Source organism: Hyperolius riggenbachi, chromosome 12 (assembly GCF_040937935.1).
Source record: "Hyperolius riggenbachi isolate aHypRig1 chromosome 12, aHypRig1.pri, whole genome shotgun sequence".
Lineage (NCBI taxonomy): Eukaryota > Metazoa > Chordata > Amphibia > Anura > Hyperoliidae > Hyperolius > Hyperolius riggenbachi.
The window spans coordinates 141,577,319-141,594,312 of NC_090657.1; the positions used below are offsets into that span (position 1 = coordinate 141,577,319).

General features: G+C 45.2%; 1 protein-coding gene across 12 annotated transcripts in view; it reads left to right on the forward strand.

Moving 5' to 3' along the window:
• Nucleotides 1-16,994, forward strand: part of PTPRT (protein tyrosine phosphatase receptor type T) — an 852,204-nt gene that overhangs the window by 130,145 nt on the left and 705,065 nt on the right. For 4 of the 12 annotated variants that reach the window (XM_068262865.1, XM_068262862.1, XM_068262863.1 and 1 more), the window contains exon 1: nt 2,231-2,664. The exons of 1 other annotated variant lie outside the window; for it this stretch is intronic. In XM_068262865.1, coding sequence (XP_068118966.1) covers nt 2,586-2,664 — 79 coding nt within the window. In that variant the 5' untranslated portion in view covers nt 2,231-2,585. Of the gene's footprint in view, nt 1-2,229; nt 2,665-4,484; nt 4,543-16,994 lie in introns of those variants that run through there. 7 more of the 12 variants (XM_068262867.1, XM_068262868.1, XM_068262869.1 and 4 more) reach the window with 4 other exon arrangements.

Sequence of the window (16,994 nt, forward strand, 5' to 3'; positions counted from 1 at the left end):
TCTCCCATCAGCAGCACACCATCACCCCCATCCTCCTCTCCCATCACCAGCACACCATCATCCCCATCTTCCTCATCTCCCATCAGCAGCATACCATCATCCCCATCCTCCTCTCCCATCAGCAGCACACCATCATCCCCATTCTCCTCTCCCATCAGCAGCACATCATCAGCAGCACATCATCATCCCCATCCTCCTCTCCCATCAGCAGCACACCATCACCCCCATCCTCCTCTCCCATTAGCTGCACACCATCATCCCCATTCTCCTCTCCCATCAGCAGCACACTGTGGTCCCCATCCTCCTCTCATCAGCAGCACACCATCATCCACATCCTCCTCTCCCATCAGCATAACACCATCCTCCCCATCCTCCTCTCCCATCAGCAGAACACCATCATCCCAAGTCTCCTCTCCCATCAGCAGCACACCATGGTCCCCATCCTCCTCTCCCATCAGCAGAACACCATGGTCCCCATCCTCCTCTCCCATCAGCAGAACACCATCATCCCCATCCTCCTCTCCCATCAGCAGCACACAATGGTCCCCATCCTCCTCTCCCATCAGCAGCACACCATCACCCCCATCCTCCTCTCCCATCAGCTGCACACCATCACCCCCATCCTCCTCTCCCATCAGCAGCACACTGTGGTCCCCATCCTCCTCTCATCAGCAGCACACCATCATCCCCATCCTCCTCTCCCATCAGCAGAACACCATCATCCACATCCTCCTCTCCCATCAGCAGCACACCATCATCCCCATCCTCCTCTCCCATCAGCAGAGCACCATCATCCCCATCCTCCTGTCCCATCAGCAGAACACCATCATCCCCATCCTCCTGTCCCATCAGCAGCACACCACGGTCCCCATCCTCCTCTCCCATCAGCAGCATACCATCATCCCCATCCTCCTCTCCCATCAGCAGCACACCATCACCCCCATCCTCCTCTCCCATCAGCAGCACACCATCACCCCCATCCTCCTCTCCCATCAGCAGCACACCATCACCCCCATCCTCCTCTCCCATCAGCAGCACACCATCACCCCCATCCTCCTCTCCCATCAGCAGTGCACAATGGTTCCTTTCCTCATCTCCCATCAGCAGCATACCATGATCCCCATCCTCCTCTCCATCAGCAGCACACCATCATCCCCATCTTTCTCTCCCATCAGCAGCACACCATCATCCCCATCCTCCTCTCCCATCAGCAGCACACCATCATCCCCATCCTCCTCTCCCATCAGCAGCACACCATCATCCCCATCCTCCTCTCCCATCAGCTGCACACCATCATCCCCATCCTCCTCTCCCATCAGATGCACATGTGGTCCCTATCCTCCTCTCCCATCAGCAGCACACCATCACCCCCATCCACCTCTCCCATCAGCAGTGCACAATGGTTCCTTTCCTCATCTCCCATCAGCAGCATACCATGATCCCCATCCTCCTCTCCATCAGCAGCACACCATCATCCCCATCCTCCACTCCCATCAGCAGCACACCATCATCCCCATCCTCCTCTCCCATCAGCAGCACACCATCATCCCCATCCTCCTCTCCCATCAGCAGCACACCATCATCCCCATCCTCCTCTCCCATCAGCTGCACACCATCATCCCCATCCTCCTCTCCCATCAGCTGCACACGTGGTCCGTTTCCTCATCTCCCATCAGCAGCATACCATGATCCCCATCCTCCTCTCCATCAGCAGCAAACCATCATCCCCATCCTCCTCTCCCATCAGCAGCACACCATCATCCCCATCCTCCTCTCCCATCAGCAGCACACCATCATCCCCATCCTCCTCTCCCATCAGCAGCACACCATCATCCCTATCCTCCTCTCCCATCAGCAGCACACCATCATCCCTATCCTCCTCTCCCATCAGCTGCACACCATCATCCCCATCCTCCTCTCCCATCAGCAGCACACCATCATCCCCATCCTCCTCTCCCATCAGCAGCACACCATCATCCCCATCCTCCTCTCCCATCAGCAGCACACCATCATCCCCATCCTCCTCTCCCATCAGCAGCACACCATCATCCCCATCCTCCTCTCCCATCAGCTGCACACCATCATCCCCATCCTCCTCTCCCATCAGCTGCACACGTGGTCCCTATCCTCCTCTCCCATCAGCAGCACACCATGCCATGGAGCAGCTCCTGTTGCTGTTGCCTGGAGCCTCCTTGCTTTGACACAGGAACGTGGAGTCTCGTGCTGGAGATTTGGGCTGGCGATTAACCCTTGCAGGCTGCGTTGCAGTGCAGCTGGCGGCTGCTGGCAGGGAGGGGAGGGAAGAGAGGGAGGCAGGCATTAAGGCTCCGGGGAAATCTTTAAACTGTTCTCTCGCTCCCTCTCTCTCGCTTTCCCTCAATCCTTCCCCGATCAGTTTAAGCCACTTCAGTTGCAACAGCGGCAGTGTAGCTTACTATAGTGAACTGCCTGCCTGCCTATGCCAGCTCCGCTCCCTTGCCAAGCTGCTGCCGTCGCCCTCACCTATGCAGGCATGACTTTAGGATGTTAACCCCCTCGCTGGCTTTGCCTGGCTGGCACTTGGTGGATCCGCTCCGCAGAATACAATGCATGGGTCTGCCTGTCAGCTCATCCTTCTCCTGCTCCTCCATCTCCTCCGTACAGCTGGAGGGGAGGTATCTGCAGGTAATGTAACTTTGCTCTTATTCCATTCCTTTCTGAGTCTCTTTCTATGCATACTGGCTGATTAGTTGTACAGGGCTTTGTGTAAGAGTTGTTTTGCCTACTGTACGCTGTGTGTGCACATAGAGTGCCCCCTCATGTATACATTTTAATGCAGTCTTCTTAAACTAGTGGCTTTAAAAACAAATGGTTGTTTGAATGTTTTAAGAATGATCTATTCAGTTTGGTACTTTGAATATATCCAATACTGCTCAATCTATGTAGCAGAAGGGTAAAGTGAGCAAATATACTTTGAATGGATATTTTAGGCAGTCCCTCCTATTACTAGATCATATGGAATCATAGATTGTACCTTTAGTTGGCACCTTATGGCTGGTACTCACAATGCAATTTTACGGTCAGATCAATGGGTTGATTGATCATTTTCAGCATGTCCGATCTGCTCGGGATTGATTTTGTGCTGTAATGATCTGAAAATTGAAAGCAGATTGGACATACCAGAAATTATCAATCGAGTCGCCAAACAGACAGGAAAATTGCATGGTGTGCACCAACCTTAAAATCTCTGACTCTCAAAATCGATAAAATGATCGCAATTAATCAATTGCTAACTTCTCAGTTTCGTTTTTGGATAGATGCAATCCTTTTATCAGATGCAAACTACCTCTGAACTGTCGCAATTGAAATGTGTGTGGTCAGAAAAGTGCGTCTTAAAAGCAGCGTCATTTTTTTGTAGCCTTGCCTGATGCAGATGAGCTGATGGTTGGAGCTAGAAACCTCTACCTGCAGTTAGTCCAACAACATATTACCTACAGTAACTTTTGTTATTTTGCCATAAACACATATATAGATATAATCTTGAGCCATTCTTCCTGCGTCTACCTAACCTGCCACCAGTCCTGTGTACAGGCGGCGGAATTAGTTAAGTTACTAACTGCAATTTAGTTCAGCAATGAATGTGATGTGGGGGTTACAGTCTGTTCCTACCAGTTGCACTTTTTATAGACTAGAGGATATTAGATAACCAGGATATTGCTGACAATCTGGCTAGATCATGACAGGGTAGGGTTAGGCTATGTTGTTTATCTTGCTGATGTCATAATGTTGAACTAGGTTTAAGTAGTTTAGGCTGTACAGAAATGTCTATTATAGTCCTCTAACTAGATGTTATAGGGATCATTGGACTGAACCCTGCTGTGGTGATAGAGGATGCCACAAGTGTAGCTGATCAGGAATTAGGATAGGGTCAGATACTGCTTAGCAATGATCTGGCTACATGTTATCTGGACAGGTCAGGCTGTGCTTGGCTGTCTTATGTCCAGTGGACATTTTGATATTTTATCAGAATAGGATTGGACGCTTGCGGTTTAATGACTGCATGTTATCGCTGAGAATGAGCACAATGCTTTCTGTAGAAGTGATGGCATTCTTGTAGATAATCAATACATAGAATAGTTTGGGTCTCATGACTACACATTCTTGTTAATAATTGACTGGGTGTTATTAGGGTGAGTCATGTCATCCCCCGAGGTCATCAGTTCAGGATCAAACAGTTTGGGGTCCTATAGAAACGCTCGGCAGTCCCACAACTCCACATTAGACAGCGCTTTCTACATAGATGAGCAATGTCACAAGAACCGTAGATGATCAGGACAGGATCAGACAGTGCTAAGCTTTTTCTATGCAATTTCCATTAATCTGCCTACATATTATGAAAAGGGCTAGCGCTGGATTCCACATAATGCTAATTGACTGGCTTATCAGGAGAGGATCGGACAATGATGCTTTCTGTATAATGTCCAGCCAGACCGCCAGCTGGACAGCACTGGGGACTGTGTATGAAATATCCTTTCAGCTGTACACTAAAATACTGTGCTTATGGTAATGGGACTTTTTTTTTTGCCTCTGCGTAATAAGAATATGAGACACTGAATGCCAATGTGTTTAACTTGTTTATATGAAGCGTTTACTGGCTTGTGAATGATGTCATAATCACAGCTGTTAATCTGGTATATTTTAGTAATATTTGTAATGAGCGTGCCTGTATATCATTTGTCTTTCCCCTCATTGTGGATAGAAGAGAGGGAAATGCTATGCCCCTGTTCTGTTCCCTTTTCTTAGGAAGGGCAGCTTAGTAGGGGATTGCCAGAGTTCCAGACTTGGACTGCAGCAAGGTCTTTAACAGAGAAGGAAGTTACAGTAACTTAGAGAACAGAGATAGCTGTGATCTCATGGAGCCGCGAGTCAGTGTGGTGTAGGTATTCCTACAAGGCAGGCATTCAGTCTCGGAATGCTCACGCAGAAATAATGAGGCACAGGGGAAGGTGGAGGTATTTAGGGTTACACAAAGCTCACCAGACAAAAAAATGGGTGGTAGTTTAACAAATGCAGACACAGCTGAAAGAGCTCTGGTTTCCATGGCCAATGTGCTAGATGTTTTCCTATGTACCATAGCATGGCCAGCAGCTTCACTCACTGCAGGGACAACAGAGCAGGACTCCTAGGGTTTGCTGGACCATGTGTGGCGGGTAACTGAGAAATACTTCTGCAGGTGACTCCACTGCCAATTCAATGCACAAACATACCTATCAACAATAGCTTATTGTTGTCCTTGACAATCACTCCTGATCTGCTTGGATGATCAACTATTATCCATATCCAACAATGGCATTTAGTAGTCCACCTGCCAGATCACTAAATGGCCAACCTCTGCTACTCTGTCTATTCTCCAACTTTTACCCCACTTCTCCTCGCCATACAACAGAACTGGCTGCTCAGTTTTTGCCCAGCCGCGTGTCTGTGCAGGCATTGTTTCTAAAACTGCTATCCAAAATGATCATTAACGATCGCCTTTAGAATATCTTGCGCTAAACACGTCAGAGCAAAGTGTCAGATGCAAAGCAAACATTGCTTGAGGCTACTTACAGATGTGATCATTAATTGCAGTCACTATTGGATGTCTGTATGCTCTTTATGCTTAGTTCACATGCATTTTTGTTTTTATATATGAGTGCACTTTAACACTCATTAAGTCAGTGTTTCTCAAACCTGTCCTCATGGCTTCCCAATGGTGCATGTTTTGCAGGCAACCTCACCTATGCACAGGTGGAGTAATTAGTGTCCAAGTTAGGTGGATTCCATGTAGCTGAGACACTAATTACCCCACCTGTGCATAGGTAAGGTTACCTGCAAAACATGCACCGTTGTGGAGTCAGAAGGACAGGTTTGAGAAACCCTGCATTTAAGTGTTTGTATGCATTCATATGTGTTTGTATTGGTACTAAGCCGTTTGTGTTTTGATGCCCATCCATGTGTTTGTAAGCACTTTTTCCCGTTTGTTGTTTAGCGTCTTCACATAGGGGATGCCATGTCTACTTTGACACTCAAAAATGTTGCACCCCACAAACACCATCTTATCCTTACCCCCACTGATTTCCCTTGGCTGACTCTAGTTGGGGAGAAAGAGGGATCCACTTTATTGCTTTGTTTTTACTGTTCAACTGCTATAGATTACCACTACCCCTTCTATACAGAATGTTCACTGGGCTGTTTGATTGTCTTCGACATTTACTGCGATCTAAAATGTGTATTTAACTGAAGGCTAGACCGTCTTCAGAGTGGGAGAATATGCAATCTACTGCTTCCCTCAAGACTGGAGGCATTAGGGACCTAGGCTATCATTGGTCTCCTCCTCCTCTGCTAAGCAGAATGCTTATAGAAGAGTTACGCTGGCCATACACTGGTCGATGTGACCAACAGATTTCTCTCAGATCATAATCTGATCACAGCGGGGTCTATCTGATCAAATCCCTCCACACACTTCACTTAAGGTAGTTTTTTAATAGATTTCAGCGTAATGGAACAAATAATCAAATCAGCTGGATAGCAACAGGAACCCTTGGGAACTGTTTGGCCACCTTTATTTAGACTGTGCCTCACTACTGACTACCAACTAAGTTGCATGTATAGCTTAAAGGACAACTGAAGATAGAGGAATATGGAGGCTGCCATGTTTATTTCCTTTTAAGCTATACCAGTTGCCTGGCAGCCCTGCTGATCCTCTGCCTCTAATACTATTAGCCATAGCCCCTGAACAAGCATGCAGCAGATCAGGTGTTTCTGATTTTAAAGCCAGATCTGACAAGACTAGCTGCATGCTTGTTTCTGGTGTTATTCAGATATTACTGCAGAGAAATAGACCAGCAGGGCTGCAAGGCAACTGGTATTGATTAAAAGGAAATAAATATGGCAGCCTCCGTATACCTCTTACTTCAGTTCCCCTTTAAAGCCTGGTGACCATTATGGATTTCTGAAGAGCCGCTTTGCAGACACACTGCTAGTTTAGATTAGCTCTGTCATAAGAGGACAGTAAGTAATCCACTAGTTTGTATTTATCCATGCAGTTGCTATTGTCTCCCTCAAGATGTGCATTTTTGCACATTATTTTAATAAAAATCACTCTAAAAATGGTACAGGGAGTACGTTTTCTATTATGTTAAAATCGCAATGCTGCAGTGAGAATACCCTCATAGGGTGACACTGCTTTAGCGCAATCGCGCATAGTGTGAACCAGCCAAGTGGTTAAATCCATGTGTTGTTTCACAGCTGAAAACCTGATTGGTTTCTCTGGGCAAATGCACCACTTTTTGCTACAGTTTTCTCTGCAACCATCTTTATAAAATAGCATTTTCTCATCACCAAGAAACAAATCTGAATCAGGAAGGGACTAAAATGCTCCAGTAAAACTGACTGATGTTTTGCTTTCTCATAATAAATGACTCCTAAAGGCAATTTCACTCTTTGGTGCCATATTGCCATAAACCTGTATCTGTATTGCACAAGTCATTTGTAATTTGCCTACAAGTAAGCCCAAATTACACTTTTTTGTAACCATGACAACTGTACCCTGTTTGGAGTATTATTATTATGGAGTATTTATATAGCACTGACATATTCTGCAGCGATTTACATCGTATATATATATATATATATATATATATATATATATATATATATATATATATATATATATATATATATATATATATATATATATATATATAGTCTTGTGACTAACTGTCCCTAGGAGGAGCTCTCAATCTAATCCCTACCATAGTCATATGTCTATGTATGTATTGTAGTCTAGGGCCAAATTTAGGGGGAAGCCTATTAACTTATCTGTATGTTTTTGGGATGTGGGAGGAGACTGGAGTGCCTGGAGTAAACCCACACAGACACGGAGAACGTGCAAACTCCTTGCAGATCTTGGACTGGGTGGGATTTGAACTGGGACCTAGCGCTGCAAGACAAGAGTGCTATCCACTAGGCCACAGTGTCCATCCATAAACCTCAGTCTTGCTGCATGATCAGCTTAGAGCCAGATTGATTGTCAGTAATTCAGTGATCAGCAGCAAACTCTACCAGTTTCTGTTAGGAATGCTGTGGAATGTGTGTTTTATAGGCACATAAAAACAAAGGAAGCTGTTAAAAGGTTTGCCATTGATTCTTGCGATATAGAGTTGAAATTAACAGATTGGGTGTTTTGTTTTGTGTTTCAAGAAATATGGAAATTTCTTTTAAGATACCCACAAATGGGAGATAATTGTTGCCTCGATCTGTTGGACTAAATTTAACTTGAGTACACACAAAATCCCAGTGCCTTGGGCAACAGTTCTTGGCTAAGTGCTGTACAGACACATTGCTTGGTTGCAAGCCTTGTAACATGTTCTGTTGCTATGGAGAGGGAAGGAGAGATGAGGACACAGTTTCTCGTGGGCAGGGTAAGGTTGGAGAACAGTGTGCTGGGACGGTCAGGCACTCAAGATCTTTCTTGTGATCCGTTATGACGGTCTTTCAAAATGCACACGCATCATCATTCATTGGCCGTCTGTAAGGGCTCGTTTCCACTAGTGCGGCGTGCGTCTGCGAGACGCACGCCGACACTGAGCGGGTGGGCAGGATCGCAGGCGACTCCCATCAGCCGTGCCGCTGCGAATTCTGCAGAGGGTTCCAGCCGTATCGCTACAGCAAGCGATTCGGCCGGCGGCACCATTCTCCCCTATGGCAGAGTTTCCCCGTGTGATTCATGTGCGGGGAAACTCTGCGGAATCGCGGCGGTTTCCACCCTAGTGGAAACGGGCCCTAACTGTTGTTTACTGCTTTTCCTTTAAGCTCAGTTTTAGACCTGATTTTTTGCATTTCGGCGCGATGCCATGCTCCTGCCGCATCCCACCGCAGCGCAAAAAATGACAAACATATGACCCTGAGGCAGAGTGTGCCAACAAGGTCATATGCATAGTGCCTCTTAGTGACGTTCTCCCTGCTAGACAGGAAGTACATCACTGGGATTCCTGTCAGCCTGCGCATGCGCACCCTGTTGCTCTGCGATCCATCTTTCATACTTACTGTATTGCCCATTGACTTCCATCGAGATTGTGGCAGGAAGAACTTTTCTGAGGCAGCACAATGTGATAAGTGTGCTAGGCCCCATTGACTTGCATTGCTGTTGCGTTACCCTGCGGTGAAATAACGTAACGCACACTTGCAATGCCAGTGTAAAATGGGCCATAAAGATAGTTACAGTATATGATGTTGTTTATAACGATATACATTAATCTGCAATTTTGACAAATGAGATCTTGCCGTGACCCTTCAGTGCTCTGTTGCTATACAATGTGGTTCTGCAGAGGAATGAGTATCCACCTCCTGCTCCAGCTTTTCTGTATGTTATAACAAATAGAATCTAAACTAAGGATAACAACTAAACCATTTATGCAGCAAGTCCATTTCACGTATTAGCACTTTTTTTTTTCTTCTAGGGGGGAAAAAATGACAGGCATGTTTAAATCGGGCTACTGCTAATTTTTCCACGACATCTGTTGGAAATGTTACGTGATCCTCTTTATGAGATGGCGTAGACTCTGCATATCTGGCAGCAGAAAGGGTGGGAAAGGGTATTTAGATACATGGGTGTAAAGTAGAGGCACGTGTGCCATCAGTCACCCAAGGACTAGTATATGACTCTTAGTGATTCCAGGATCTGGTTAGAGGCTAGCCACACCCCCCTCCACACTGGGGATGATGACCAATTTAGCTTCAAAGCTGAATGCTGAACGGATGCTCTGAGTCGTATTGTGCACGAGCACAGCTGACTGGCATGGCTGGGTGCGAGAGTGTGTGTGTGTTGTGTGTCTTACACTGCTATTTCTGGAACTAGGAGTGCGAGACACACTTGTGCCGGCTACATACCCCGCAATCCAAAGGAGTGTGCCAGGAGTGTGACACGTGTGTGCGCTTAAACACTGTGCTTAAAGAATCTCTGTAATCCGCAAAGAATGCCCCTACAGAAGCCCTGCGGTATCCCAAGCATTGATCCTCTGGTTTCAAAGAGAATGCTTCGCATAGTGTTACTGGGTGCATAAATGCACCTAACAAGGCTCAGAATTTAACTCCAAGTCTACATAGAAACATTAGATGTACATCTCTTGATTTCAGCATTATTTTTTTATCTTACGTTCCTGAATAATGTCAGCAAGGTTTCCCCAACCTGGTCTAAACCTCCTGAATTCTGGCTTCAACAATTAATGGCTGCTGAACCTACTACAGTGGTGTCCAATTTGTACCTATTACATTGCAAAGCATGATTGGAACTGATAGTAGTATCTGGAGAGAAGTGGTTTGGTCCTTATGAACCAGAGCTCAGCCACTCCCCTTAGAGACTAGGATTTTGACTGACGGTATGCAGTAGCCTGAAAACCCTGCCCCATCCTAGCCTGGCGAGTGACAGGGGCATATGTATACAGACACCTTTCCCTCATAGGTAGCATGAAGTTTTCTAATCAGTTTGTGTTACAGTAGCTCCTCTCTGGAATTGATCCATGCAGGATATCCTTCATCCACTATTCAAATCAATAAGCTTTGGGGGTTCCTATGACCCTTTTACTGGTTCACTGGTTGTCTTCTCTTGGACCACTTTTGGTTGTTCCTAAGTATATACTGAGAACATCACACAAGACCTGCCACTTTGGAGATTTTCTGACCCAGTCATCTAGCCATCACAATGTAATCCTTGTCCATTTGTTAGGTCCTTACACTTGCCCTATATTCCTGATTCCAATACACTGCTTTCAAAAACTGATATAACCCACCCCATTGTAATACTACAATCAATGTTGACCACTTCACCTGTCTGTGATTTTATTGTTGCGATTGACTATGGCAAATTTGTGTTAGCAGACCATACATGTAATTCCAACTGTAATTCCACACACACACACACACACACACACACACACACACACACACACACACACACACACACACACACACACACACACACACACACACACACACACACACACACACACACACACACACACACACACACACACACACACACACACACACACACAGAGACACACACACACACACAGAGACACACACACACAGACACACACACACAGACACACGCACGCACGCTAAATCCCAGAATCTTGGTAGGGTACCTAATCTAGACAAGACACAGAACAATGATATTGCGCTTTCCGGGTGGATTCAGCCACTGCACATTCCACATGTGACCGGGATCATTAGGGAGCCTTGCCCAAAGACTCCTTACTGTTTTATGAACTGGCTTAAGCTGGGATTCCAACCCTGTTCAAAGGCTCAAATTCTACATCAAAGGGCACAGCCATAACCAGTACTCTATCCAGGTGACCTGGAAAAAATCTACACATGCTCATTAACAGTACAATCTCCTAAATGATCAATCATATGATCGATTAGATCAGGTACAATTGTTCTATTAATCATTTTGTCCATTCAAATTTTGGAACAATTATTGTAGTCTGATCAGATTGCTTATCGTTTTCCCCTCCGTGGGCACAAACAATCATTTCCAATCAATCACAATGATGGGATTGGAAAACAAAAGTTTGCTTTCCTAAAACAGAAAGAATTTGCGATAATTCAGGTTGGAGTGAACTTGAGATGTCTCCCAGGGCATCACGGCTGAATATATGCAAATTAACCATTGTACCCTTAGAAGCTAAACACACCTCCAGAACCGCTGGAATGCAATGTTGTGTCAGCTTGTTAATTAGTACAGAGCCGTAATAATCCAACATGCATACAGACTGTTTCGGATTGTTTGATCCTCATCAGTACATGGCATGGATTAATTTGGCTCTATGGAGTAGGGCTTGTAAAACTGGGGAATTGTTCAGGAAATTGGATAGTTGTTGGGCACCTTTAGTTGACTGCAGAGAACCAAGCCGATCAATTTTGAATAAAAAGATATCTGAGAATGTGAATCGAACACCCTTTATCTGATCCCTGAATCTTTGTAAAATCAGCATAGCACTGGAGTTGTATGGGAGGCAAAATCCCTCAGAGCAACCTACAGCTGCCTGCTCACTCTCAGTGGGTAACACTCCATAGTTAGTCACATGGGCATGCAGGAAGGAGAGTGATTGCTTTGTCAACTGAAGCCATGCTTTCTTGCTGACAACCTACCACCTCTGTCATTCCAGGGCAGTGTCAGAATGACTAGGAGCTGGGTGGATTGAGAAGGTAGCTGGTGGTTGATGAGGGGGATTTGAGCATCTGTGAACTGGTCCAGCAGGTGTTTCACTTTTCTGCAGCTTTGAGGAAAAAATAATAATCTTCTATAATGTGGACATAAAACTACTTGGATTTTAAATCAATTTTATAGTAAAGTTGTCATTTACCTTTGAATATGGATTGAAGTTGCACAAAACATTTTGTAATTTTGTGCAAACAAAATGTAACTTTCCAGTTTAATTTGCTGGGTTGTTTTTATGTTTGTTTGTTTTTGTACCCTAAAATGTTGAGGTCTTTGACATCATTCCACATCACATTGCTTGATCTCCAATGCTCCCAGTAGACTTTATCTGCAGTTTAATCTTTAAAAAATGACTCCCTTTGCTTTTAATTTAAAAAAGAAAAATAACTTCACACTGTTGTATAACGACCTTCCAGTGGGAACAATTATTGCTATTTCTTAGTACATACAAAGCTTGGGTCTTAGTCTGTCGGCTACTCAATACTTGTCAGAGCTCATTTCACAACAGATTCTCTTCTCCATGTGCAAGAATGATGCCACTGAATATTCGTCTGATCATTTTAGACTGATGATGGACATGTGGTGCTACTGAGCACTCAGATATTTGAAAGTAAAAATACTGCAGGTTAAATTACTCTTTAAAGGGACTCCGAGTTCTGAAAATAATCGAAATTGGTACTTACCTGGGGCTTTCTGGAGCCCGCCGTAGGACGGGAGGTCCCACGGCAGCGTTCTGGCTCCTCTCCCAGTCTCTCTGCACAAATGGCTCCCGGCGACACCGGGCCCGAGAGTCGGACCCTCTCTTCCTGGAAGATGACATTAGTCGTCATCACGGTGGCCGGCATGACTGTACTGTGCATGCGCGGTTTAATGACGCATGCGCAGTACAGTCACGCCGGCCACCGTGATGACGTGAGGCGGCTGCCGTGATGACCACTAACGTCATCTTCCAGGAATAGAGGGCCCGACACTCGGGCCCGGTGTCGCCGGGAGCCATTTGTGCGGAGAGACCGGGAGAGGAGCCAGGACGCTGCCGTGGGACCTCCTGACCTACGGTGGGCTTTTTAGAGGTCAGGGTCCCTTTAAAGAGATCCTGAAGTGAGAGGATTATGGAACCTGCCATCTCCATTACCTTATAAACAATGTCAGGTTGGGATTAAGAGGGCCTGCTTTCTTTGCACAGAAATGACTTAGTTACAAGACAATCTGATCATTTTTTTTCTGTATCTGCCAACGTGATTAAATAGCTTAAGTGAAGTGCAAATACACTTTCAAGTGAAGTTAGACCAATCTTTTACTGTTTTATATTTTATTTTTATTTTTGTTTTTTTTTTCTTTGCTGCGTTTAATGTTTTTAAGCAAAAAAGTACTTTTGAGTTTCATACCACAATGGGAGAAAACTATAATGCCTGGAGAAAACGTGCGCAAAAAAAGGGAGAACATGCAATCTTCATGTAAATAGTGTCCTAGCTGTCAATCAAACCTGAGACTCAAATACTACAAGGTGAGAATTCCAGCCACTGTGTACACTGTATGTGCACACATATTTATTTTGAATTACAATTTCCACGGTCACTGTATTACCGTAGTTTTGGTGTTTTGTATCAAATATGCAGTTTTAACATTATTTGCATCTCTTTGCTCGTTCAAGGCTCACATTTCTCCTTTGATTCATTTCTGGAATAAAACCAGACTTGCTCTTGTCACTTGTTACTTTAGCTCCCCCTGTCCGCCTCAGTGACTTGTCATTTCTTCAGTAGGTTGCAAACAATAGGTATTATCACTAATTAGCGGGAAGTGTTGTATATAGGCCAGGCTAATTGTGTAATAAAAGTAGAAGATGACATGGAATAGCGTCCGCCTGCTGCGCAGGGGCCTTGGAGAGAGACGGTGGGGAATATCTGCGAGGACGTCTAAAGAGGACTATTAAAAGGAAGGGCCATTAAATGTATTTATAATGGCCCTATAAATTGGTCTATTACATCACATAATTTGACTTATACATAAATGCTGTTCTAAATAATATCAGATCGTAACTCATGATAATGGCATCACACATAATTAACACCAATATAGCATGCTGGGATTGAGAACTGGATTTACTCTTGGGCACTGTGCCTGTGGATGCCACTATTCAAAGCTCTTGTCTAGAGGTGTCGCTATTGGAATAGGCACTTTTCCCATGTGCTTCCCCTGTACAGTGCTAAGTTCTCATTAGACCTGCATGAATGTAGAGAAGTATGAACAGGACCTTACTATTATAAAGCTGACTTGGTGACTGGCACTAAGAGTTACCTGCCAGGGACATCTTGACCACAAGTACTTGATTTGGGCACTGGTACTTGCTACTACTTTATATAGCCTAGGCGCTAACTAATTAAATGTCAGTCATTGTTTGGACTCAACATGGTGTAGGATCGGTGACAGAAAGTGAGTGTAATGGCCCATACTCACGGGCTACAATTGTCGCCGCAACATGCGGCGCGCGCGTGTTGCGTCGACAGGTCGCCCGTGAGTATGCGGCGTTGCACGGGCGCGCACCCCGAACTGTTGCCCGTCGCTGATGTCGCCAGGCGATTGGCGCGGTCAATCGCCTGGCGACAGTCGCCGCCGCATCTCCGCCGCAACTGTCGCTAGTCCGCGTGAGTACGCGGACTAGCGACAGCAACATAATAGCAAATAGATGGTGCTTCCGGCGGGAGGAGGGACAACAGCGACAGCTTTCGTCGCATTAGTTGCCAGGTCCCTCTGCCGTGTGTATGCGGAGGGACCTGGCGACGAGCTGTCGCCGGCCTGTCGCGCACACGCTCACGTGTGCTGGCGACAGGCCACTTTTGCAGCCCGTGAGTATGGGCCATTAGTTCATGAGTTGGGCAGGGTTCACACTTATCATTGCAAAAAACTGATAACATTTGCTTTCATATGCATATTTTCACATTAGGTTTTTCAGAACGGCTGAAAGTCAATGGTAAATGGTAGGTGCGTGTGATGTGTGAATGTATGCTGTAAGAAGTACTTGTGGGAAAACGCACATTTTAGAAGCAACTTGGATTCTTCATTGACATTCATTACGTGTGCAGTGAACATGTCTTTGTAAAACTGACACAAAATTGTGTGAACCCTGACTTAGGGTTTGCCATCAGTAAATGAGTTATTGTTAAGGAGGGGAGGTTAGTTAGGCATCAGGAATGGGAAATCCTACAGAGAAGCTGAGGTTAAGCAAAGGGTTTTTGTTGTGGGGGGAGATTGGGGTTATGCAACAGGAAAAGGTTAATGTTGGGGAGGTCTAAGTTAGGTATCAGACAGAGGTTACTTGAAAAGGTAAGAAGTTAGGAATGAAAAGGAAACTTCTCATAGGGGACAGTTACAGCTGATGATGAAGAGGCAAATATTAATGCTGATAATATTGTTGCATATTTGAGAACACACTTTTGTAGCTGTGCCTTGTGCCAAACTGCACTTCATGTGAACGGTATGGTCACATTTCATTAAAACAAAAAAGGTGTAAATTTGCCCTCTGAATGACACGGGCAGGTCATGTTTGTCTGTCTGTGTGTCAGTCATGTATCGATGAGTGAAGATTGTGTTATATTTTTTGTGTCTATAGGTTACTGAGAAATAACAACAGTTAACGTAATTCCAGCAGTTCTTTTGATTTAAAGGGAGCCTGTGTCTTTAAGGCTCAGATGTCAGGATCCCAATAGTCTGCCATTCCGGGAAGCCTGCCATTCAGTTCAGAACAGCAAAGAGCATAAGCAAGACTACTGGGACTGGTAGGGAACCAAGCGATTACTAAACTTTTTGCTTTAAATGGGGTATTCAGAATTTCAGAGTCTGGAGTGGTTAATTATTTTGTGATATCCCCATATTTAGTACAATTACATAACTACCATCCTTTTAATATAATGACCAACATATCCAAGGTACAGTGGATGGATAGTGTACTGGTTAAGGACACCACCTTTGACATGGGAGCCCAGGGTTCGAATCCTGGCTAGCGTCAGTAGCTATTCAGTAAGGAGTTCAAGGCAAGACTCCCTAACACTGCAGGGTGGCCTCTTGAGTACGCCCTTTTGTGGCTGCAGCTCTTGAGGGCTTTTAGTCCAGCAGGAGAATAGTTTTATACAAATGTTATTGTGTTCGGAACACATCCAAGGTGCACCTGCGCAATTCTCATGGTTCACCACTAGGAGAATCTTCCTGGTTTTTAGTATTCGACTGGAGGATTCTGTGGAATATGAAGAGGTCTGAGGACAGGAAATGTAAAAGGACTGGGGTGGGGGAGTGTTGTAGAACCTCAAGGACAACGAGCACCACCAGGATACTAGGCAAGGGGTAATCTAGCTCACCATGGACTTCATTCATGGGTACTTTAAGTATATGAATTTGCAGCCCTGGTTAAAGTGACCCTCCAGACTAAAAATCTACTCAGCAGAACTGAAAAGGCTTGGTGTTTCTTTAACAGTTTTACAGCATCAGAACTTTGTTTTTATTAGCCTAGCCTCATTTTTAGCTGCACAGAAGAAAACTGCCCGGGCATTTTTCCCCTGATGCTGTGCAAAGCATGATGGGATTTCTGATGTTGTTGTTCTCCTTAGGCTGTTTTGGCGAAAATTTGTTTTTTTTTTTATGTTTTGAGATTTGAAGCCTAGTGCGTGCAGCTGGGAGGGGTGATCAAGACACAGGACAGTTGGAACTGTGTTTAATGCTCCCTGTCACCTCCTTTCAACCAAAAAGATGGCTGCCCCCA